We start from the raw sequence: 26483 nt of genomic DNA on the forward strand, positions 1-26483 counted from the left end.
CAAACCTGTCAAGGCAAGCGCCATGTGCTCACAATGGTGGAAGCAACCACTGGATGGCTGGAAACATATCCTGTGCCCCACACCACCGCCCGGAACACCATCCTGGGCCTTGAAAAACAAGTCCTGTGGCGACATGGCACCCCAGAGAGAATTGAGTCGGACAACAGGACTCATTTCCGAAACAGCCTCATTGACACCTGGGCCAAAGAGCACGGTATTGAATGGGTCTATCACATCCCTTATCATGCACCAGCCTCTGGGAAGATAGAATGGTACAATGGACTGTTAAAAACTGCACTGAGAGCAACGGGTGGTGGAACTTTAAAAAATTGGGATACACATTTAGCAAAGGCTACCTGGCTAGTTAACACCAGGGGTTCTACCAACCGAGCTGGCCCTGCCCAATCAAAACCTCCACGTACTGTGGAGGGAAATAAAGTCCCCTTAGTGCACATGAAGAATATGTTAGGGAAGACAGTCTGGGTTAGTCCTGCCTTGGGCAAAGGCAAACCCATCTGTGGGAATGCCTTTGCTCAAGGACCTGGGTGCACATGGTGGGTGATGCAGAAGGATGAGGAAGTTCGATGTGTACCACACGGGACCTGATTTTGGGCGAGAACAGCCAGTGAATGAAACTGTATGATGTTAATTGCTAAATGACCCTGCCACTGTACATCTCATTTCTGTAACTGCTATTGGTTGTACTATAGTAAGAATCACCCAAACTAATGACAAATGGACTCTGATGAAAAACCAAGTAAAGTGCAGCAGCGAAGGGATCAGAACTGACCTCAGCAGCTGGCGTCCAGCAACTTCATTGAGATCAACGTCTTCAACCCATGGACCATGGACATGAGCCGCACCGGATACATCAGCCACAAGCCCCAAGAATACAGCATGCGACAGTCCAGCTCCACACATGCCATCTTGCATGCCCTGAGGGACTGTTCTAACAGATGGAGCTCGAAGTCATGGATTAAATGAACTCAACGGACATTTTAGAGTGATGGCCCACAGACTAAGGACATTATGCCTGTATGGAGATACACATATGTGTATATATATATGTCAGGGGAAACTGATAGTATTTAATTGGAAACTGTAGGATCTGGGCATGGCATGAAATGGTATGGAATAAGGGGTGGATGATGTCCTGGGTCTGGCGGGGATAGGGTTAATTCTCCCCAGGACCTAGCAGGGACACAGGTATCCCATCCCATGTGAGCCATGCCCAGGGGGTAACAGGAGCTAGCCGGGAAAGGGGAGGGGCAGGAAGTCGGGGGGGGGGGGGGGGGGGGGGGGGCAGAAGAGGAAATCATCTCCCAGGGGAGCGGAGCAGTCGGGAGGGGGGGGGGGGGGGGGGCGGGGGGCGTCCCGGGTGTGGTCAGCCAGCGGTGGTATCGTACTCATGGGTGTTATTATTGTTCTTGTTTCTTGCTCCCCTTGCTGTTCTGTTAAATTGCCTTTGTCTCAACCCACGAGTTTCTGCCTTTTTCTTCCCATTCTCCCCTCCCGGCCGCGCTGGCGGTGGGGGCCCGATCTGAGTGAGCGGCTGCCAAGTGGTCCTTTGTTGCCGTCTGAGGCCAAACCACGACACCTCACAACTAAATGTTCATGACAAGCAAACAAGATGTATAAAAGAAGCCTTCAGAGACTATAACAACCGAAAAAGAATAATGTGGTTCAGCAAAACGCCAGCCCTGTATCTGTGAAAGCCAATTCCGCCACAGGTACAAGTGAAGAACTAAAGCAGAAGTACCTGATGGGATCTCCAGGTAGCAATAAGCAGCATAAACCCAGTTAGTTCCCAGTACAAAATAAACAGAAAAAGAATATTCAGCTAGGAAATCTTCAGTAACCCTGTACAACGGCTTCTCATACTCCCCACTAAGCACTAGAAAATAATGACAGCAACAGCAAAGATACTGAAAACAGCAACAGAAGCACCCAGGGAACTGATTAAGCTCATTAAATCATTAAGACACAGGTGTAGCCTGGAAAGTGCTTGTCTGGGAGCTGGGGGGATGCTCTGGGAGGAGAGAGAGGAAGAAGCAGAGGCTGCTCGTAGAACCAAAGGATTCTTCTTGGCAGCTGAAAACATAGACCCAGGGCCAGGAGGAGAGCCGGAGTGACCCCACTGGTCCCAGTCTGCATCTCTTCCCAGTGCATGCTGTGACAGGCCTTCCCAGGACTCCCTCGGGATGGCAACAACCAGCAGCCTTACTGTATTTACCTTAAGTATGCCTCCCAAGCAGCACCTGAGAGGAGCTGCACACTGACACTACGAGGGCATATGAGGGTGCAGATGCCTGCCTCGGCCACACCAGCTGTGGGTATAAGACATCCCCACTGGAGCACCTACACTGATCCGGGACCAGAACAGCCCGTCCTGAGAAGATTCAATCAAAATGACTAACGGGGGGTCTCCACTGAAGCCATATGGACCATTACAAGGAGGAGATGGGCTGGGCAAACCAGGGGCCAACGCTGTGTTAACAGAGTGTGAGAGACAAACCTCCTCCAGTGAGCCTGGAGTTAAGCCGCCTTAAAAGTATCTTCTCCCTTCATTCTGAGGCCTGCCGTTTATGGTTTGTGCAGTGGGCAGTGCCACAGCACGGACGCTGCGTGGCAGATGGACCCCAGCATCGAGCATCTGGAAGTGCTCCAAGCCCCCATCAAAACCAAACGAGCTGCTAGATCATCCTTCCCTCCAACGAGCCTCCTGACAGCGCTGGGGAAAGGAGGCCACGCTTTGAAGTTACACTTCAAAAGATCATTAGGCAGAAGCCAGCCTGAAAGAGACAAACCCTCTCCCCCCAAAATATACACTGAAATATTGTTTTCTTAAATTTAGAGAGGGAAGCAGTGACAACAGCTGGTGTCATCTTTGGGGAAGTATGAAAACATTGTGCTCTGGTAGCTCTGCCTTAAGCCTGATCCTCCTTCAAGTGAGATACGGAGAGAGACTTTCCAGTACAGTAACACCAGGAACTGTATTATTATGGGAGTGTAAATGGAAGAACAAATGCAGTAAGGTCTGGCTGGTACATCCAGGAATACCCGATGGGCTTCTTCCACAAACACTCGAACTAACAAGAGATGGTTCTGCATTACTTCTGGTTTCAGTAAGTACTTCATACAGAATTAGGGATGAAATAAGCACTGACTCAGGGTCAAATGATCACCAGTTAATTTAATTTACAGTAAATGGAAGTTTAAACCACAGCCACTTCGTAATCAAGAATCCCAGTGCCAGAATGACAAAGTTTGATAAAGTAAACTAATTAGCAGAACAAAGTGGATGGAAGATGTCAGAGGCTTGCCATGTAATTTCTGCAAATTGCAAGTTCTGCTATCATCTCCCCAGCACAGGGGGATAATTTGCAGGAGAAGACTCTTGGGTAGCCTCAGGGCAAGGAGGAGTGGCACAGAAGTCTTGCAAAGCATCCTGTGGGAGAAGATAAAGCTACAAGATGTAGGGTTCTCTTAACCCTCTGAACATTTCCTTTGTCATCACTCTCCAGATGGCACTGAGCAGGAAAACATGTCCCACATCAGTGGGGACGGCTGGAGGGTGCTTGGAAAAGGTGGGGAGGTGACACTGGGAGCCAAGTGGAAAGGAGCATTTAGGACAGGCTTGTTGATTTTAATTTTCAACTGCAGGAGACCTTTCTCATTTTCAGTGTAATCACTAGCCATGACTAAAACCCACAGAAAACATTCTTACTCCAAACTTAATTTAATGCATTGGGGTATTAGTGGAAAAGGAGACAGAACAAGGACTGATCACAAAAACAACACCAGGCATCAGAAATTCAAGAAAAACAGGGTTATAGTGAGAAGCAGCAAAAGTCAAGCTGATACCAGGAAGGATTTAAAAGAACTCCTCGGCTTTTCAGCTCTGTGAGTAACAAAAATGAAAGAAAAGAAGTGAAGTCGCTACGTGACCACAGGGTAGATGCCACGGATTATCTAGATGGGTTCTGCAACTAAAATTTATTTCTTCTGTTTTCAGCAATGCCAATGACATCAACCCACAGCAGAGACAAGCAGGATAACAGGGATGGCACAGACAGAAGTTCACCTGCCTGGTGGACTCAGTTTTCACAGATGAGCTTAAGCAGATGCAAATTAGAGAAGTTCATGAAATCTAGCTTCTAGAGAAGCTGGGAAAAGCTAAAAAATCCGTAAGTATCATTCCTGAGCTCTGTCTTGGTTTAGATCTTCTTTAATGTCCCTGGCACAGAAAGCAGGTATTTGTTAACGACATCTGTAGACGGATGGAAGCTCTCACTGCTGACAAGGATTAAGGCATCATAAAGATATTACGGGAATACATCTGGAATGAATAATGTTTTTTTAAAAATGCCAGGTCATACACTTAGGAGTCAGGCCCAAGCTCTGCTGTACAGAGCTCCATCAGCTGGAAATGGAGGAGAAAGGACTCGGGCTGGATCACTGCTAAAAGACTGAGCTTCCTCTATAACGCAGTTGAGGCAGCGTAACCCTGTGACATGTTATTGATAGAGGCATCGGTGGGGACAGAGACGCTGCAGAAGCAGCTCAGCACAATGAAACTGCACCTGCACTTGGGATTCTCAGGTGCCTGTGAAGTCCAAAGAACTGCATCAAACCTGTGGTTAGTTTTACAACATCTAAACATTTTTCCATCTCAGGGAAAATATCTTTTTTTCCAGCTTTCCTCCTTCTCCCAGATTAACTCATTTTCAAACAGCTCGAGTATCGCAGCCATTTAATATGCAATTGAATTAATTCTTTATTGTGGGCTGTGCCCCCTCAAATCAGATCCCACATAAAAAAGCCTTATCTGAATATAATTAAATTCAGAATTGGTTTGTTATGTGTCTCTTGTCTTCACGGTTGAAAGACAAAGCTCTTGAAAACCTAAGTGTGATTTCAGAACAAACCACACAGTGAAGACTTCCTGAATTTGCAGACATCTTAAAAGAACAGCTCCAAGAGCAAAAATTGCCCTATTAATTTTAAATTTCAAAGTATTTAATGGCAGTCGGAGAAAAACCAGAACTTAAGGAATCTTAAAAGGTCATCTAGTCCATCGCTCATCTCCCAAAGAAATCATCTGCGTCTGAAGAGCTGTGCTGCAGCTGAGGTCATCTAAACAAGCCAAGGAGGAAAGGCTTGTAGGGAAAAGTAATGTCTTTAATTAAAGCAACCAATTTGGTTGGAGAAAAGACAATGCAGGCACATACACACCACTGCATCCAGAACCTTGGGAGCCTTCCTCCATCTGTCCCAGCTTATGAGAAGTGCTTGGAGAGCTGTAGGGGCATACAAGGAAATAATCTATGCCCTTCTTGAGAAGGCACACATCCCTCAGTCAGTATAACTGACATAAATATAAGTTCAAACTTTAAAGGGATTTAAAAGATTAAGATCTGCAATCTTTTTGTCATAAATAAAAATCCTGAGATGCCCGTCTGCAACTTGAAGTCAACACGAGTGTCTTTTTGGCTTAAAGCTGCTTCAAAATAATTTCTGCTCTCAGAAACCTCCTCTTAAATCCATTTAGTAATTCCCCATTTCAAATGTGTTTTGTCACACAGAAAACCACTCCAGGCCTGGGCTACATCCTCTTTCGTTTCTGCTGTAAGGAAAACGCATTTCTAAACCCAAGTTTCCCATTCCCTCTTGCCATCCTGGAGCCGCACAGACCTGAACCCGACTTTGCGGGAGTAATGCAGGCAGTTCTCCTTGACGTGAGTCTGGAAGTAGGCGGAGCGGCAGACGGCCCCGCACTCTGGGCAGCAGTACGGAGACTTGTGAGCATGGATCCTCTGGTGAGCACAGTAACTGCACTGGTTGGGCAGCATCATCTGGCACACTTGGCACGTCTGATGAAAGAAAGGTTACAGTAGTTAGTTATTCTCTATTTGCCTTTTTCCTTCCACCCTATTTCACCCTAGAAAACTTTCATGCTTAGAGGAAGCTCCAGCACATTCCTCTAGTATTAGCATTAACTAAGCGCCAGACACCAACATAGGTTAGGGGTGGACCTGCTGGAAAGCACTTCTGAGGAGAAGGATCTGGGGGTCCTGGTGGCTAGTAAACTATCCATGAGCCAGCAATGTGCCCTTGTCGCCAAGAGGGCCAATGGGATCCTGGGCCGCATAGGGGAGAGCGTGGCCAGTAGGTCAAGGGAGGTCATTCTCCCCCTCTGCTCTGCACTGGTGAGGCCACAACTGGAATACTGTGTCCAGTTCTGGGCTCCCCAGTTCAAGAGAGTCAGGGAACTACTGGAGAGGATCCAGCATAGGGCAACAAAGATGATTGAGGGGTTGGAGCATCTCCCTGATAAGGAAAGGCTGAGAGAGCTGGGGCTCTTTAGCCTGGAGAAGAGAAGGCTGAGGGGAGACCTTATTAATGCTTCCAACTATCTAAAGGGTGGGTTGAATGAGGATGGAGCTGGACTCTTCTCAGTGGTTCCCAGTGACAGGACGAGGGGCAACGGGCACAAGCTGGAACATGGGAAGTTCCATTCAAATATGAGGAAGAACTTCTTTCCGGTGAGGGTGCCAGAGCCCTGGAACAGGCTGCCCAGGGAGGGTGTGGAGTCCCCTTCTCTGGAGATCTTCAAGACCTGCCTGGATGCCGTCCTGAGTGATGTGCTCTGGGCAATCCTGCTTTAGCAGGGGAGTTGGACTAGATGATCCCTAGAGGTCCCTTCCAACTCTGACAATTCTGTGATTCTGTAATTCTACGAAGCTCTTGGACCAGCTTCTTTATCATCTTTTCCCACAACAACCCTAATGACTTCCACAATTAGCCATTCCTGATGACAGTATCTGTTCTTAAACCATGTCCTCTGTGGTTTATATCCTTGTTTTCCCCTAAAAAAGGAAAACAAAATCTTTCACCTCTTAGCTCTGCTTGGTCACTGCTTTGCTTTCAACGTTAAGGCACCTGAGAAGGAAAGCACTCTTCTCAACAAGCCCCCACCCCGCACCAAAATCACCCCAAAAATGCAGGAAAACTCCATTATACCCCAATTTGAAGCCCTTAGTGCTGAACGCAGTGCAGTCCCGACCTGCAGCAGTCTTCCCCACCTAACCCACAGCTGTGTCTTGCAAAATTTCTTTGGACCACATGAAATCTGAACTTCAAAAGCCCACAAACCACGTGTGCTACAATACCCTTATAGAAACTTCTTGATAACTAGAAATGATGCAAAGACTCTTTCTCTTCCTATTTCTGCACCCTTTATGAAATCCATTTTTTCCTCTACCTTAGAAGAGCCACACTTACTGTCAATACCGCTTTTCAGAAGAAACATCATTTACTCAGTAAGTTTTTTACGTGGATGTATCATCCCAGTTTCAACAGCTGTCAAACCTCTGTTCCCTTTCAAGGATGTCTGACTCCTCTGTATTCCTCCGGAGCCCGGGAGCAGCTGATCCCTCTCTGCAGGATGCACGTTATCTGATGCCTAAGCAGGAGCAGAGCTGGAGCAGACACCAACCCTCCAGCCTTGATTGAGCCCTCCAGGAGCTGAAACTCTCTTCTGTCATTAATAAACCCATGCAAAATTACTCCTCTGCTCCTAAGTAGCTTAAGAATGAACCACAGCAAGCAATTAATTGTGGATTATCAAATCAGGTAATTTAACTACATCATTTCTTCCGCTACAGTTAAAGAAGGTTGCAGGGCTCAGTAGATCAGAGATGGTGAGAAGTTGTACCAGAGGCTAGGTCTATGTGGTCAAACAAAGCTTAGAACATAGCATGTGTCTGCACAGATGGACCAAAGTCCTGCAGACTTCAGTGCTGGCAACCAGGGTACAAACTGGGGACAGAAGCCCCTAAGTCTGTCAAAAGCATAAAATCAAGGGCCACCTTCCCCTTCTATACCATTGCTACTTCACACAGCATCTCTGTGATGCTCCACTACTCAACATCCATCAAGGAACTGTCAAAACCACTGCAGGTAATAGAAAACATCATTTAGAGTAAAATGCAAAGCTATGACAAATCTGAAAAGGTTTGGGGCGGGGGGGAAATAAAAAATTAGAGTCTCAAAGGAGGAAACTGCAAAAATTGCCAAACACATCCAAAGCCTCAGAGACATGATTTGAGATATGTTGCAACTTAAATTTAGAGAAGAAAAGGTTTCCCCAGGAAAGAGAGAAACGGGTGGAAGAAACTCTATTTTAGAGCCACATGTGCACCCAAACACAATTCAAATAGAGTGTTTCAGCCCTTCCCCAGATGCTGGAGAAGCCCCCTAATTTCAGCAAAGAACAACAGCACTACTGAGCCACGCTCTGAGCCCACCAAATGTAAATGGGAAAACGAGAAATAGAAATGCCCTTAGGACCTCTCTGCAAGGCAATGAGCAGGACTGTAAATTCTCCAAAGCTCTCTCAAATCTTCAAATAAGTTACAAGAAAAAAATTAATGTTCAGAGCAGTTTTATTGTCTTTTATAGCATTTTTTTTTAACCAGGTTTCGATTTGCAAAGGGAAATTTCACTTTTTGGTGGTGTTAAAACCAGAGTATTTAAAGCAGACTCAGCACAACCACAAGCTGAAAGCATCTTTGCCCTTGTAGCTTAGCGAGAAACATTTTCTCCCCAGATCCTGCCTTGTCAAAGCCAATTTAGTTTTGATTCTAAGGCAGCAAAGAGGGAGTTTGGGGGTCACCTCTTTCTCCCCAGTGTGCCAAACCCACTGCCCCCAAAGGCACCCTGGCCATCAGCACAGGTTAAAAACAGAATCACAGAATCTTCATGGTTGGAAAGGACATCTGAGATCACCGAGTCCAACCATACACACACAAAAGTCCCCCACAATCTCTAGATGCCACTAGAGCGTGCCCTGAAGTGCCACATCTACACGCTTCTTAAATACCTCCAGGGATGGTGACTCTACCACCTCCCTGGGCAGGCTGTTCCAGTGCCTGACCACCCCCTCAGTAAAGTAATTCTTCCTCATATCTAATCTAAACCTCCTCTGCCGCAACTTCAGACCGTTTCCTCTGGTCCTGTCATTATTCCCTTGGGAGAAGAGCACCCACCTCTCTACAACCTCCTTTCAGGTAGTTCTGCTGGGCAGCTTTCCAGCCACTCTGCCCCAAAACCTGAATTTCCACTGCTGTGTGTGCTTGTGCTGGATATAAAATACGCCAAAATTGCTCAATATTTAACAGGCTCCATGCCCAGGTGCTGCCGTCCGGGGATGTGCTGGCTACGGCAGAGGAGCAGTAAGCTCCCGTCACCCCCCTCGTGACGTGGAAGGCTCAGTGAAGATCAAAAACATGCTAACATAGTGCAAAAAAGTTTGGGGGAAGGCTAGCAAGAGGAACCAAAACTAGAGGTTATCTTCTCCAGGCTCTGCAAGAGCGGGAAGCCTTCCAGGGAGTGCATACACATGATATGGAAATATAAAGCAAGACTCGGCAAGGATAAGGCAAAATGAATTTATTGTGTCTGCAGAGGCTAGGGAAGGAGCTGGAAGGATTCCCATGCTGACACCCCGCTCTGGGGGGTAGAGGGCACAAAAAACCAGCCCAAGCCTCGAGTTCAGATTGTCTTGTGGAAGAAAGAAGTAGTTGCGGAGTAAACAGGCAAAATGAAGAGCGATGAGTCACAAGGACAAATTAGTAAGAAAACTGTCATCTCTAACCAGCTTTAATTCTGTGCTTGGGAAAAGTCAATGCAGCTTCTCCCTTCCTGCATCTCAATCCCATCCCAGGTCTCCAGAGGGGCCAACAGCCACGTGGGTAAGAAGGATCTGACCTGCCAATGGCTACCTGGACGTCCAAAATAGTTTCACAACAGCCTTCACTAAAGGATTTTAAGGGAACTAAACTTCCACAGCATAAGAGAGGGAGGTTTTTGCATGGATAAATCAGTCATTAGAGGAAAGGAATAAACAGTCAATTCTTCGGTGGAGGAAGATCCCCGGGAAGTTCTGCTGGGTTTTAGGCTCTTCACAATAGTCTCAAAGTAACTGGGAAAAGGAAACGAGAGCAAAACAACAAAGATTGATGATCATAAAATCAGTAACTCAGTATTTTTGCAGATTAGAGCTGACCACAAAGAACTGCAAAAAGACCATACAGGGCTGAGTGACCAGTAATAAAACAGCAGGTCATATTTTTCCATTGGATCAACCAATGAATACATTAGAGCTGGAAAAGGTTGAATGGAGGGAAAAAATTATAACTGGCATCTTTATGCTCATCCTTTTCTTAACACCTGCAGAAAATGCAAGGCCAGAAATCCTGCCCAGGGGCATTACAGGAGGCTCCCCTCATTCATTTTACGCCCAGAGCTGCTGCATTTCTCAGGGGCCACAGCAGCCACGCATGGGCTCCCCCTCCCCAGGCTGCATCTCAGAGACGGAGCGGCTTTTTCTTTTGCAACTCTTCTGCTTTATATGAGAAATTGTAACTTTGTTCCAGATGTCACATTTTTATCTCTCTCCCAGTTTTCCATGACTTTTCAAAGAAGTCTGGCAGCAATTTCAGACATTCATTAGTCAGTTATTTCTAAAGCATGTTACCAGGATATGATTTTGAGTTGTGTAATGTCTGTGTTTTTTATATACTCCTATATCCTACACTTTAATCAAGAGTTATTTATTACAAGTTTTCTTTAATTCTGGCTTGCCTGCCACATTTCATTTGGGCTTTTCTTCCAGAAGTCACATTCACACACACAAAAATGCTCAGAAGCTCAGCCGTTTCAGAATACTTGATTTTATTCCCATTTTTACTTATTAGCTTCTTCAGAAGGGGAAAAAAAAAAAAAAAGAAAATACTCACTGAAGTAGAGTGAAGGCTGAAAAAGCATACCACTCCAAAAAGTTCACCTATTAAACCCAACCCTGTGGCCACAGAGGTGTTTGAAATTTATAGTTAACACACAGTTTTCCTCTGGAAAGTGCCTGCGTAGAGGCGGCACCATTAACCCTTCTGTTTCATTGCAAGGATTGACTATTCAACTCAGCCTCAGATTTGACCCATTAATGAGCGTGTTTTCTTCTAACAGGCAGTGGCGCAAAGCCCTGGGATGAGAGTCAGAGCAAGCTCCCGCCTTCCCACTCCCAGCCCTCACCCCAAAACTCCTGCGGCTCATTTCCTTGTCCAGATGAAGTGCAGTGAGGGCAGGACCCCACCAATGCACTGCTGAACCGTGAACATGGGACGCAAAACTCTTCGCTTTCACGCACAAGCAGAAAGGGAACCAGCTTCAGCACAAGCAAAGAAACTTTACATGGGTTTTAGAGTCTCTCTGCTGTTATAGAGTTAAGTGATGTTGATGAAGTTCACATCTATTTAAGAGATTCCCCCAGACTACAAGGGTCCTCCTTAATATGATGTCCTGGGTCTGGCGGGGATAGGGTTAATTCTCCCCAGGACCTAGCAGGGACACAGGTATCCCATCCCATGAGAGCCATGCCCAGGGGGTAACAGGAGCTGGCCGGGGAAGGGGAGGGACAGGAAGTCGGGGGGGGGGGGGGGGGGGGGAATAGGAAGTCATCCCCTGGGGGAACAGAGGGGTCGGGGGCGTCCCGGGTGTGGTCGGCAAGCGGTGGTATCGTACTCGTGGTTTTATGTTCCTCTGTCAGTGTTATTATTGTTGTTGTTTCTTGCTCCCCTTGCTGTTCTGTTAAATTGCCTTTATGTCAACCCACGAGTTTTTGCCTTTTTTCTTCCGATTCTCCCCTCCCGGCCGCGCTGGCGGGGGGGGCCTGATCTGAGCGAGCGGCTGCCACGTGGTCCTTTGTTGCCGTCTGAGGCCAAACCACGGCATATGACCATCATGTAGCCTCAGCTAAAAACATGGGGCTGCACCGCCTCTAAGGCATGGGATCAGGGCTATGAAAGAGGAAAAGATTCATAAGCCTAACAACCGCTGAATTAAAAAAAAAAAAAAGAAATTACTAAGGACTCAGAGTGAAAGTTAGAGGGGAATAGAAATCATATTTTCAGAATGCAAATGTTTTAGAGTGCTTGTCCTTTACATATTCAAACCCAAAATCCCCCACCAGCAGTGCCCCAAGGCCCCAGTTCTTCCCAAATCCAGCCTTTTGTGAGCTTTAATTTTTCTACTTCAGGCAGAGCTGCAGGGACAGCTGATACATCTGCAGCCGAGGGATAGCAGGCAGTTAGAGATTAGTAGGATGCTTCCGCTATATATAAAAAAAAAAAAAAATTAGCGGCAAATTACTACTTAAAGTTAACCTTTAACTTCACATGAGCTTTCATTTGCTCCCTCACTGGGATAAACGCCAGCAACCTGCATCCCTCAGCATGGATGCTCCAATGGTGTGACAGGCTGGTCCAACACCTCTGTCTCTGCAGTTCTGTGCTCCCCTTCCCTACCTTCCTGCTGGCATGACTGTCTGCCAGGCCATGCTACTGTCACCATCCAGATGCTTAGAGGATTATTTTTGACTTGGTTTATTTCAAACATCCAGGTTAGAATGGATTTTACCATTGTGAGATATGGTGAGCAGATAACTGAACTACACTGCTCCCCAGGCTCTCTTCAAATGAATAGGCATCATTGCATTAGCATGTTCAGTTTATAAATGAGAAAAACCCTACAACAGAAACTCAAGATTATTAATTTGAAGAAGAAAAATCTAGAACCCAACGGATACCCTAAACACACTGAGTTCAAGTTTCAGTGACAGAATACTTGTTGAGTCCAGCCCTAATGTAGATATTTTACCCTCATTAACTCCTAATACACTGTTACATCATCATATCCAAGCACAGCAAAGGTGTGGTTCTAGTTCCTTGGAGATGTCAGCCTACAGAGCCCAAGCCACTGAGGGAGTCTGTTTGGCCTTCAGCCTAAAGGACATGACCACAAGATACCCTTCAACCCCAAACTTCTCCTGTCCGTCCTCTCCTGTGCCAGCTCTCGCTTACACCCCTCTTGTCTATTCGTTCTTGGCCTCACCATTGCATCCCTCCTCCTCCTGCCCACCCTGTTCAGCCTCATTTATGTTCCCACACCTCGCTCCCTGCCCAGCTCTCCCAAACCCAGCCTCCTCCCCAGACCTTCACCAAGACTGACTCTTACACACACACATCTAAATCATCCCAAAATGCCAGAGTGCTTAAACCTCAATAAAATAAGGCATTTGACTAAAACCTCATTCCCTAGAAATTAAGGCTGTTCAATAAACACATTTTTTGTGTATGTGAAAAAAATCTCTGGTTAACACATCAGCGTAGACCTAGAAACTTGACAGTTTCAGGAAAAAAAGTGGAAAAAACCACTAGCATCACAGATCTTAGACAATGCTGCATCAAATAAGCTTAATTCTAAATTTTCTCAGTCTGTACTTTACAGCTGAGATCACAAAGAGAAATTTCAAGAATTTCAGTTTCCACATCTTTTCTTCTGACTCGCTGTATTGGGTTGACATGGCAAGGTTTTGGTAGCAGGGGTCTGCAGGGGTGGCCTCTATGAGAAGACACCAGAAGCTGTCCCCATGTCAGAGAGAGCCAGCTCCAAGATGGACTTGTCACTGGCCAAAGCTGATCCTGTCAGTGATGAGGGTGGCGCCTCTGTGATAATATATTTAAGAAAGGTTAAAAAATACTGTGCAGCAGCTGGGAGAGAGGAGTGAGAAGATATAAGAGAAACAGCCCTGCAGACACCATGGTTGGTGAAGGAGGAGGTGGTGCTCCAGGCGCCAGAGCAGAGATTCCCCTGCAGTCCATCGTGAATACCATGGTGACACAAGTTGTCCTTCTCTAACCCATGGAGGACCACAGCGGACATGCCCTGAAGGAAGCTGCAGTCTATGGAGAGCCTGCGCTGAAGCAGGCTACTGGCAGGAGCTGCAGCCTGTGGAGAGAAGCCCATGTGGGAGCAAGTGTTCTGGCAGGACCAGTGGCCTCATGAGGGACCTGGGCTGGAGCAGTCTGTTCCTGAAGGACTGCACCCCATGGGAAGAACCCACGTTGGAGCTGTTCATGAAGGTCTGTCTCCTGTGAGAGGGATGCAACGCTGGAGCTGGGGAAGAACAAGAATGTAAGGAGGAACGAGGGGCAGAGATGAAGCGTTATAAACTGACTACAGCCCCCAGTCCCCTGCACCACTCGGGGCCGGGGAGGTAGAAGAGTCAGGTGTGAAGTTGAGCCCAGGATTCCTCCTGGAAGGGGTAGGGGGAAGGTGTTTATAGCTTTCTTTTATTTCTTGCTATCCTACTCTGCTACAATTAATTAGCAATAAATTAAAATAATTTCCCCAGGTTGAGTCTGTTTTGCCCGTGATGGTAATTGGCAAGTGACGTCCCTGTCCTTACCTCAACCCACAGCTTTTTGTCATATGTTCTCCCCTGGGCCTATAGAGAAGGGGGAGCAACAGAGCAGCCGGTTGGACACTGTGGGATAATTGCTGGAGGTGACGTAGAAAAAGGTACAGCATTGAAGAAAGTTCCAGGGTGGAGTGAGGCTGATGTGCAAGGAATGTATCCCACCGTGGTTCCTCAAGCCACATCACCTGCAATCTCAGAGTCAGCAGATTCTAAGGTGGAAACACCCAGCACAGAGAGTGTGTGAAGAGAACGCAGCCAAACTCCATGCATCAGTGCAGGGAATGGGAACTCACAGTACCACCAACACTGATGAGCTGCAGAGTTGTTACCCTAAGCCAACAGTTTCTTTTTTTTTTTTTTTTTGTAAAAATCACACCCTTAGGTTAAACTTTGTTCATTATTATGTGATTATAATACCAAAACACACCTCCATCCGAAAAGCTACCTCCCTGCAAGGTGCAACCACCCCTCCCCGAGTCTGCACTCTGAATTTTTGTTAGCCTGTACCTTTAAACACAAAGCAAAGAAATTTTACTCCAATCATAATGAAGGTATGTGTGACCAGATATGGCACACATAGCTTGGTATGTCAATCAAGCTCCACCTGAAAAGGTAAAAAATAGTATAAAAATGGCTTAAGAATGGAGGGATGTTAGGGATGGTACATCGCAGACAAGTCAGGATGACACCATCACAAACCGTCGCTGACTTCTGGGATCAGCTCACGGGCTGAGTCCCTCTTTCCCCCCATAGGGACGCCTCTCAGGGGAGATCCCAACACTCAGCTGTATCCAGTGCTTCCTGGGAAACGGAGAAATCTCTATAGAGAGTTGTTTTCTGCTGCTGTATTACTTGCACATGCTTTGCAGACAGGGTCCTATCACCGGCAATCCAAAAGAATCTGCACTTCTGTTGCCTCAATAAAATGCTCTATTCATGAATCGAGCTGTGAGAGTTCTCATTGAACACAGCCAAACTCCTCAAATCTGGCCATGCTGGCTCATTGAACGCAACAGACTGAAGGTGCATCATGCTGTTGTGTGTCCATAATCATAGCAATTCAAGTTCAAGTTCAATACATTGAAGGTGACCAGACCTACAGTGCCCAAATGGGTATCACTCAGAATCAAAGCCCAGCTGCCCCCAGCCCCTCTGATACCTGAAGTCAAGCTGGAATGCAGGAGGGGTATTTTCTGCCAAATTCCTTCACCCTTTAATGCAACAGGCACCTGGTGGCCAACCAAGGTCAATCTACCCCACCCAACAACAAACCCCTCTGCCTCTTGCATTGCAACCTGAAATCTGAACTCCCAGTTGCTAAAACGATCACTTACTGGATTACACTGAGTTTTCACATGCCCATGTCCAAGTCACCAGTATAACCCCTAAAGCTACGTGGCACACGTCCCCTCCAGATGACCCTCCAGAGGTCATCTGCTTCAACCCCCCTGCTCAAGCAGGGACACCTAGAGCTGGTTACCCAGGACCATGTCCAGACAGCTTTTGAATACCTCCAAGGATCGAGACTCCACAACCTTCTTGGGCAACCTGTGCCAGTGTTCAGTCAACTTTTCAGTGATGTTCAAAGGGAACCTTCCGTGTTTCATTTTGTGCCCATCGCTTCTGGCCCTGTTACTGGGCACCACTGGAAAGAGCCTGGCTCCATCTTTACTGTCCCCATCAGGTGCTGATACACATTGGTAAGATGACCCTGAGCCTTCTCTTCTCCAGGATGAATAGTCCCAGCTCTCTCAGCCTTTTCTTGTGTGTGAGGTGGTCCAGCTCCTTCTTCATCTTCATGGCCCTTTGCTGGACTCTCTCCAGTACGCCCATGTCTCTTTTGTATTGGGGAATACAGCAATGGACACAGCTCTCCAGCTGTGACCTCACCACTGCAGAACAGAGGGGAAGGAACACCTCCCTTGACCTGCTGGCAACGTCCCTCCTAATGCTATAGGACACCATTGGTCTTCCTTGCAGCAAGGGCACATTGCTGGCTCATGGTCAGCTTGGTGTCTACCTCCACGGCCTTTTCTGCAAACCTGCTTTCCAGCAGGGTGGCCCCCAGCATATATTGGTGCATGGAGTTGTTCCTCCCCATGGGAAGGACTTTGAATTTCTCCTTGTTAACATTTATGAGGTTCCTGTTGGCCCATTTCTCCAGCCTGCCAAGATCACCCTGGGCATCAGCATGACCCTCTGTCTTATGGGCATCAGCATGACCCTCTGTCTTATCAGCCACTCCTCCCAGTTTTGTGTCATCTGCAAACTCTCTGAGGGTACACTCTGCCCCATCATCCAGATCATTAGTGAAGATATTGAATGGGACTGCACTGGGACCCCTTGGGTACACCACTTGTTACTGGCCTCCAACTAGACTTCACACCACTGGTCACCATCTTCTGCGCCCGAACATTCAGCCAGTTTTCAATCCGCCTCACTGTCTGCTCATCCAGCTCATATTTCATCAGCTTCTCTACGAGGATGCTTTGACCTTCATATCCCCAGTGAGCCCTTCCTTGTTAGTGAGCATGAGGTCCAGCAGAACACCTCTTCTTGTTGGCTTCTCTATCACTTGGGTCAGGAAGTTTTTATCAATGCTGTCCAGGAACCTCCTGGACTGTTTATGCCCTGCTGGGATGACCCACTAGCATGTATCAGGGTGGCTGAAGTGCCCCATGAGGACCAGGGTCTGTGAATGTGAGGCTGGTTCCAGCTGTCTGTAGACAGCCTCATCCTTGTTATTCCTGGTTAGGTGGCCTATAGCAGACACCCACTACAACGTCACCCACGCTGATCTGGCTCTTTATTCCCAAACCATAAGGTCTCAGTTGGCTGCTCCTCCATCCCCAGGCAAAGCTCCAGGCACTCCAGCCACTGCCTCCCATAAAGGGCAACTCTCCCTCCTTGTCTTCGTGGCCTGTCCTTCCAAAAAAGCCTGTGGACACACATCACCTCAGCTATGGGAACCATCCCACCACCTCTCTGTGATGCCAACAAGATTAGAGCCCTGTGACTGCAGGCAGATCTCCAGTTCCTCGTGTTCCCCATATTCCCCATGCTGTATGCATTAGCATCAGACACTTCAGAGGGCCACCTCCTCCTCACACCCTTTCCCCTCACCGGCAGGATTAGCAGACACCACACATGGCCCTGCCCATTGCGCCCAGAGCTCTGCAGTCACTTTTGATATTCTCCAGGTTGACCCCGGCAGCATCACTGGTGCCCACATGGAAGAACAGGGGAGCAGGAACCTTCCTCTTGCTGCTGGAATACATCAGCTTCCAGCCTCAGCTTCCATTCTACCTGAGATAGACTCTGCCTTTGTCTCTAGTTGTCCCCTCCTCCTTTCTCTCAGACGTGCCTTGGGCCCCAGTTTGCACTGGGCTCATTCTCCTCCTCCCACCAAGCTGGTCTAGGCCCCCCGGGGCTAGGTAAGGCTAAGCCCCCAGGGGCTTACCACCAGGGCCAGGTAAGCCAGTCTGGGTGGGATGTAGGAGAGCGTGGGATTATTGCCTTGTGTGGCAGCGGATCACGCACCAACTGAAGCAGACCATGGAGCTGCACCCTCCCTCTTCTTCCTCCCCAGCCTCTCCTCCTCATCCCCATGCTCTGTTTCACCCTTGGGGTGCAGGCTCTCGCTCCTGTCCTGTCACTCATCTCTCTGCCTGTGCTCCCAGCCAACCCTGCCCCAAGCTCCATTCCCTCAACATCCTTTCATCACAACATCCTCCATCCTTTTGCTTCTACAAAATCCAGAGGGAAAATTTCCATATAAAGCAAAATCCATCCTTACTAGTACCCAAGGACTGCATTAATCACCCTTGGTTTGGGAGAGGGTGAAAGCAGTGCTTTATGGGGCCTAGGGAATTTTTGTTGATTTTCAATCCTCTTGTTTTCTAAATTTAAACATGAACATACAGGGGGCGAGGCCCGGGGGGAGAAAGAGAAAAATAGCAAAGATACAGCTGCTGTCTTCCTTGCTTGCTACTTTGCTGCTGGGAAATTACCCATGAAGCATGTGGTCCCACTAGCTTCTGGCAAGTTTTTGCCAATAAATTATAAAGCAATGATTTAAGAGGGGGAAGGAAGAAGAAAAACAAAAGGCAGCAATAAAATTGCTTTTAGATAACCCAGTGTAGGTGGTGCGTAAATAAGATAAGTCATGAGTCACTGAAAAATTCTTATTGGACAAATAAAGGGTGACAGAAGAAGAAGAAGAAGGGGGAGAACAAAAGCATAAAGATGCAAGAAAATTCAGAGGTCTTTAGTTTACATTTTGTACTTCATTCAAGTTTCCTGACTACCTCAGTGGATTTTGGGTGGTGAAGTCAAAAAAAAAAAAAAAAAAAAAAAAGAAAAAAAAAAAAAGATGGACAATTATGCCCAGGAGGGTCAGGAAGTACTTTGAATTCTTGCACATGTTGTTGTGCACTGGTCTGTCCCTGCCAAAAAAACAAATAAGCTCCGTCTCAAAACCAGTTTGTGTCTTTTGTTCATTACTTCTGCTGCAAACCTCTTCCAGAATTCACTCCTCTGATCATTAGAGACCATCCTCTAATTTTCCATGTAAATCTATTTCAGTGAGTTCTTGCATCATTGCTGCCCCTAAATTTAAAAAGCTCTTTTCTATAAACATCACACCAGACACAGAGTGTCCTTTGTACCCACTCTCGAAGGAGAAGCACATCTAAAAGGAAGGCACCAGGAGCTGCAGGGGTTTTGTTCATCTCATCTAATTTGAGCCCAGCTACTAAAACCTGTCTGATGATGCCCAGGAACTGCCCAGGGCCGTCCCTGCAAGCACGGGAAGTGCTGCTTTTTTTTTTCTGCAGACTTATTTTCTGGTGAAAAAAAGAGGTGTTACAACCCTCACCTTAATCCTGTGTCTACCTCAGTACTGAAGGAGACCCACCCTAATTTACTAAGGCCTTTGCCAAACTAAATTCATAAAGGTTTTTTAATTTCCCCTCAAGAGATCACCTTTCCATTTCTCTGGTCATTCTTCCCTCACTCATTCCAGTTTATCCCCAATAAACAAAACAACATGCTCTTCTCTAGCCGGGTTATTTCTAGCAGCGACCCTGGCTGGTATTGCAGGTTAACGTAAACTGTGTCATCTTGGTCACTCAGAGTCTTCTCCTGACCAAGCACACATATCCTACTTTTCAGCTGCTTCATCCCATTCCTACTTGGTCTTCAAGATCATCTAGGTCCTCCTGTAAAATATTCCCAATTTTCCATGATTTCTTTCAACAAATTTTATAGAATCATAGAATGGTTTGGGTTGGAAGGGACCTTTAAAAGGCCATCTAGTTCAAACCCCTGACATGAGCAGGGACATCTTCAACTAGATCAGGTTGCTCAAAGCCCCATCCAGCCTGGCCTTGAACACCTCCAGGGATGAGGCATGACCAAACCTCTGGGCAACCCGGGCCAGTGTCTCACCACTCTCAGTGTAAGAAATTTCTTCCTTATATCTAGTCTAAATCTTCCCTCTTTCAGTTTAAAGCCATTGCCCCTTGTCCTATCATAATAGGCCCTGCTAAAAAGTTTGTCCCCATCTTTCTTACAAGCCCCCTTTAAGTACTGAAAAGCCGCAATAAGGTCTCCCTGGATCTATACGTTCATCCTCCAAGGTCCTTAACACAGACATTAACTGCAGAGGCATCCTAGAGCCATCCCTCGGGAGGTGTGACAAGGAATCCGTCCCCAGTTGCAGTTGCCTCCCTTTCACCTGATTCTGCTCCAACCTCATAATTCAACTCCTTCAGCACAGCTGTTCCCCACAGGGCACTCCAGTAGCCACCTCACTGAACATCAAGGAGATGAGGGTATACTAATTTCTCTACTCCAAAAATAAATTACAGAAGATTTATATCAGATTAATTTGGCATAAACTACACCAGTTTAATTACCTTTTTTCCCCCAAAAAAAATCTTGCTCTAGAACATAACACCACTGTAGTCAGACCAAACAGACCTGAAGTTACACGAAACATCTGCTCCCACCTTTTGAACATCTGGACAAGCATAATGCCCACATGTAGCACACCTTCTCGTCTGAACAAAATCCAACCTACCAGATATTCAAATTCACATACTGCTTTCTCCTGGCAGTTCTGCCATTGTAAAGCAGTAAACAGATCCCACAAAGCAATTGGATTCACAAGGTTGCAAAAATTGTAAAATTGGCCTCACTAGTCTCCAAAAAAAAGACAAAGTAACTGTGATCTGTTACCATGATGCACTCAAAACATACATCCAGTAAATCCAGTTCTTTATATTTCTGAAGTGGATAAGGTGACCATTTGCAAAGCCCATACCCTCACTGTGAGCCCCAGAGATCCCACTGCGGTATTTGGCTGCGAAAAAGTGCCTTCGCCTTATGCATATTCTACATAAAAATACGCCAGGTGGGATTTCCCTGCTGTACTTTGAACAACTGCCATCATGTAGCTGCCACAAGTCTAAAATGTAACATTATGGTCACGCTCTCAATCGTTTTTCCAAGGGTCTTTCCACTCCACCTTCTCAACCACGGCATCATGCCCCTCGCTTCCTGTCACTCACTCCAAACCTCCTCCTTTCCCGGCTGGCCAGACCACATCCATATCTTTCTTCTTTCCTCCAAACCAACCCATTCCCATTTTGGCCACACCCAAGAAACTCATTTACCTGTTATCCATCCTATTAATATGGACTCTACCCAAAAGGCCATTCAGAAATATAAGACCAAGTATTTCCTAAGCCAACAAGTGGAACAAACAAACATAAAACCCAATGATCACCTTTTAAACAGCTACGGGAAATGTGAAGACGTCAAAGTAATTCACAAAGTCACAGGAAGAAATTCCAATTAAAGTGAGAAGCCTTAAGTATTAAGACGGGATAAGTTTTCTGGTGGAGCAGAGCCAGCTTAGGCTGTTCCTCCTCCCCAATCCAATCATTCCTGCCTCTTACCACAGCTTGCTCGACCTTCAGCTTCAACTGAAAACATCACACTGAAAAATGAGTCTTTTTCCTGTTATATCTTTTCTTCATCAACCCTGTTGGATCAACCCTTCCTTCTTAACAAGGTGATACACACATTCCATATCAGATCTAAGAAGGTTTTTGAGTTAAAAGCAGTACAACTGAGCACTTCAGTCTGCTGTTTCTCAAGTTATGGTCATGTTGGATGTGCGTGTCATGGTTAATAATCCAGATTTAGTGTCATTTAACAGAAGAGCTCCTAAGAACATTGATCAAAACTCCACCTGTCTTATTTTCCATAGGTCAGGGGTCTCCATCTCCTACTACAAATCCAGGTGCTGCAGATAAATCACTTTTACCCTTCATCTTCAGCAAAAGACACTCTTTCCCTTACACATCCACCTATCCTTCCCAAGAATCCTCAGTTTTGGGACAATCTGGACCAAACACCTGCATAGTCACAGATGACAAGCTTTAGGCTGTAACACAGCAGGGACCTGCCCTGCTATTCTCGAAGCTCTTTAAAAGGCGTAAATCAAGCCATAGCTTCACATAGAAAATACCAAGATATTCTGTACTTTCTCAAGGAGGTGTGATGAAGAGTTTATGTCTGAATTCTAGGATTGACTAAGAGATTAAAAAACCAGAAGTTTCCAAAATACTAGAGTGCAATTTTTGCTACCTTAAGAAATTATGACAATCTCTCCCCCCCACTCCATACAGTTGCTTCTAAATCAACCTTTCAATAGAGTGAGAAAAACATCAGGTATTGAGGAAGAAATACACACCGATTTTTGCTCAAATGTCATGACAAATACTAGATAATTAGTCTCTTGAGATCTGGGGACACAGTTCATGCCTGAGCTTGCCCACAACAGTTAACACCACCCCTGCATCCTGGCAGACCGTCCTGCAGCAACAGCATACTCCACATCAAGCATGGGTACACAACTGGTTTTTAGTTAGAAGTACCAGTATATAAATCAACGTCTTCTGCCACAAGGACACAGTGGTTTTGAACCACTACTGGGGGCACTTAAAAGATTTGTTACGTTGAATACAGGTGTTACATCGATGCCTTCCTCAGCAATGCAATTCCTAATGCGGCCCCAAAAGACAAGTCACCTGGCACAACTCCGGGGACGGAAACCAGTTTTCAACCGCTCCCACCACCTAAGAAAATGTTTGTGAAATCAGTCGCTTTATCTTCTCCAGCTCCTACCAACAACATTCCTTTTTTTTTTTTTTTTCTGACTAAAATAAAAATAGCAACCCAAGAAATAAGGATCATAGAATCATTTTGGTTGGAAGAGACCTTTAGAATCATCACGTCCAACCATTAACCCAGCACTGCCCAAACCACCACTAACCCAGCACCACGTCTGCCCGGCACCCTTTCAGGGAAGAAATTGTTCCCAGTATCCATCCTAAACCTCCCCTGGTGCAACTTGAGGCCGTTTCCTCTTGTCCCATCGCCTGTGACTTGGGAGAAGAGACCAACCCACCCTGGCTACACCCTCCTTTCAGGGAGTTGTAGAGAGCGAGAAGGTCTCCCCTCAGCCTCCTTTTCTCCAGGCTGAACACCCCCAGCTCCCTCAGCCACTCCTCACAAGACTTGTGTTCCAGACCCCTCACCAGCTCCGTTGCCCTTTTCTGGACACGTTCCAGTTCATTAATGAAGCTCCATTAGCTTCATTAATGCAGAATCAGGGATATCCACAGCATCTTCTCAGGATGGGTTCGGCCATTTCTTATTTTCCTTTTTCAGGAGCTTATGATGCACACTCCAAGAACCTTACCTACGTCCTTCTCACACCATGTTTAGTATCAGACTCATGTTCATTAACACCCTTGACAGGCAAAACCTTCAGCTTCTCACGCCTCGTTACTGACGGTAGCCACGCCGTGTGTTACCCAAGTGAGACACGTGTGGGAGAACCCACACCTTCTCCCTTGGACCGCTTAGAGAAGACAAGCGTGGTACCCACCTACTGCAGGGACCTCTGTGAGACCACCCAAACATCCGTCCTTTTACCTCTCAGCCTGGGGACACCAAATGCCCTGGGTACTGCTGGAAGGCAGAGGGATGGTTTCCATTAGCTACTGCTAAGTCTGGAGGCACACGATTACAGGCATATGGGTACAAACTCTTATTTCCTTCATAAATGTAATAGCTTTGCTGAAACAGATGTTTCGGGAACAGTGTGGAGCACCACCGGGCAGTCTGGAGGACAGCAGATACAGAGGAAAGGGACTCCCAGAGCAACACACGCATCCCACTGAATATAAGCATGGGAAGATCAAACAGGGAGGAGATGGTTTTACAACCTCTAACATCACCTCTTTTTCCAGTTTTTCAGCGCTTCTATTCCAGAAAAATACTAAAAATATAATCAAACATCTAGCAGACCTAACTTGAAGCAAGAAGCTTAAACTCTTGGTTAATCATAGAATATTTTTGGTTGGATGGGACCTTTGAGATCATTGAGTCTAACCAACAAAAAAAAAACAAAACAACAAAACCCACACCCAAAAAATCCTAGAACACCAACACCAAACCAAAACAAACACCCACAACCACACACCACCCCACCCACAAACAGACAAAAACCAACAATCTTGGCCACTAGAGCATGCCCTGAAGTGTCCCATCTACACGCTTCTTAAATACCTCCAGGGATGGCGACTCCACCACCTCCCTGGGCAGGCTGTTCCAGTGCCTGACCACTCTCTCAGTAAAGTAATTCTTCCTCATATCTAATCTAAACCTCCCCTGCCCCAACTTCAGACCATTTCTTCTGGTCCTGTCATTATTCCCTTGGGAGAAGAGGCCAACACCCACCTCTCTACACCCTCCATTCAGGTAGTTGTAGAGGGCAATGAGGTCCCCCCTCAGCCTCCTCTTCTCCAAACTAAACATGCCCAGTTCCCTCAGCCTCTCCTCCTATGACTTGTTCTCTAGACCCCTCACCAGCTTGGTGGCTCTCCTCTGGACACGCTCCAGCAGCTCAGTGTCCTTCCTGTAGTGAGGGGCCCAGAACTGAACACAGCACTCGAGGTGAGGCCTCACCAGTGCCCAGTACAGAGGCACCATCACTGCCCTACTCCTGCTGGCCACGCTATTCCTGACACAGGCCAGGATGCCGTTGGCCTTCTTGGCCACCTGGGCACACTGCTGGCTCGCGTTAAGCCGGCTGTCCACCAACACCCCCAGGTCCTTTTCTGCTGGGCAGCTTTCCAGCCACTCCTCCCCAAGCATGTAGCGTTGCCTGGGGTTGTTGTGACCGAAATGCAGGACCTGGCACTTGGCCTTATTAAACCTCAGCCCATTGGCCTTGGCCCATTGATCCAACCTGTCCAGGTCCCTCTGTAGAGCCTGCCGAACCTCAAGCAGGTCAGCACTCCCACCTAGCTTGGTGTCATCTGCAAACTTACTGAGGGTGCACTCAATCCCCTTATCCAGATCATCAATAAAGACATTAAACAAGACTGGCCCCAAAACTGAGCCCTGAGGGACACCACTGGTGACCGGCCGCCAACTGGATTTCACCCCATTAATTACAACTCTCTGGGCACGGCCATCCAGCCAGTTTTTTACCCAGTGAAGAGTACACATGTCTATGCCATGATTCGCCAGCTTCTCCAGGAGAACGCTGTGGGGGACGGTGTCAAAGGCCTTACCAAAGTCCAGGTAGACAACATCCACAGCCTTCCCTGCATCGAGAAGGCGGGTCACATGGTCACAGAAAGAGATCAAGTTGGTTAAGCAGGACCTCCCTTTCATAAAGCCATGCTGGCTGGCCCTGATCCCTCGGCTGCCCTGCACTTGCCGTGAGAGCTCACTCAAGTTAAGTTACAGAATAAATTATTTGATTACAAGCTAAAAGTACTTACTATCAGACATTCCTCCTCTCTTTAAGGAGCTCTCGAATTGATAATCCCACAACAAAAAGAGAAGATAGATTTTTAATGTGACTGATTAACATTTTAGCTCACTTTGGAGCACCCACTGTATCCCCTCACCTGAAGGTTTTAATTCCAGACTGCTGACATTGCCTAAAAATGCATTCTAGTTGAAAAATAAGTTCCAGTGTTGACAGAGCACAGTGCTGGCTGGTCTGCCTTGGGCAAGAAACCTGATTACGTGGCTGCGCAGATCCCTTCTGGCCTCACCATTTTTCATGACATAAAAAACATTCAGCCATAATCTATTTTTTTTTCCACTGCTGATGAATTTAAGAGAGAGATAACGAAGCATCTGAATGGGACCGCAGCAACCTCAATGCTCCTGCAAGGCATTTGACAAGCTAAGGGAGGCTCTGGAGGAGCCATGGCCATGGCAGAGACTGGTGGTCATCTCCCCAAGTGTCTTGTGTTGACACAGAGTCCTTGCTCGTGGAAGAGCCTGCACCAGGAGCCCACCAGCTCTGCTGGCAGCCAGACCAATGTGGAAAGCTTCCACCTCATCTAAAGAGACAAGGAGAAAGCCTTCCTCTTCCTCTTCAACTTCAGGTTGGTTTATACTTAAAGAGCATTGACCGTATCTTCCAAAATAAAAAACATAAATAACGCACATGGTCTTAGTACACAACGAAGAGCATCTCCTCCTCTTCATTAGCAGAAACCTAAGCTGGGGTTTCAAAGGGGATTCAGACTCCCCCCATCTGCACCTACAAGAGATGTCTGCGAAGGCATCAGAGAGCCAGCAGGGCAGGAAGCCACTAAACAAGGCTCTTGAGCCCTCCTATGGAATATGGAAACATGGCACCGACTCATCTCTCTCCCACCCAAAGGCCAAAACCAGCCCAAAAATAGCCTTCCATCCCCACCACCACACTGCTCACCTCTTAGCCAGTCCTGTCCCAATATACACCTTACCACACTAGTAGCACAAACAGCACACGATGTTCAAAGCATTACAGGGAAGATTTTGGCACAAGATTCAGGTAAAAATTAAATTGTGTCAGATCTCCTCTAACCACATTTAGAGCATGAAAACCTGTTTCAGGTAACGCTCTGCTGGCCCTCCCCTACAGCACTCTTGCACACCTCATCCAAGTGATCTTTAACACCTTCCTTTGATGCTCAAGGATCTCCACAGTCTCCTCACCACACTCTTTTTGCTGGCAAAGGGTGAAAAGAGGGCAAGCAACACTAAACATCTCTTCATGCGCACACGTCTGGGCTCA

The 26483-nt window shown here is 46.8% G+C and overlaps 1 protein-coding gene across 1 annotated transcript in view; it reads right to left on the reverse strand.

Moving 5' to 3' along the window:
• ZNF592 (zinc finger protein 592) overlaps nt 1-26483 on the reverse strand; it is a 46977-nt gene that overhangs the window by 18036 nt on the left and 2458 nt on the right. Inside the window, exon 2 of the mRNA XM_074155682.1 lies at nt 5695-5873. Within this exon, the coding sequence (XP_074011783.1) occupies nt 5695-5873 (179 nt within the window). The remainder of the gene's footprint in view (nt 1-5694; nt 5874-26483) is intronic.

This window comes from Numenius arquata, chromosome 11 (assembly GCF_964106895.1).
Source record: "Numenius arquata chromosome 11, bNumArq3.hap1.1, whole genome shotgun sequence".
Lineage (NCBI taxonomy): Eukaryota > Metazoa > Chordata > Aves > Charadriiformes > Scolopacidae > Numenius > Numenius arquata.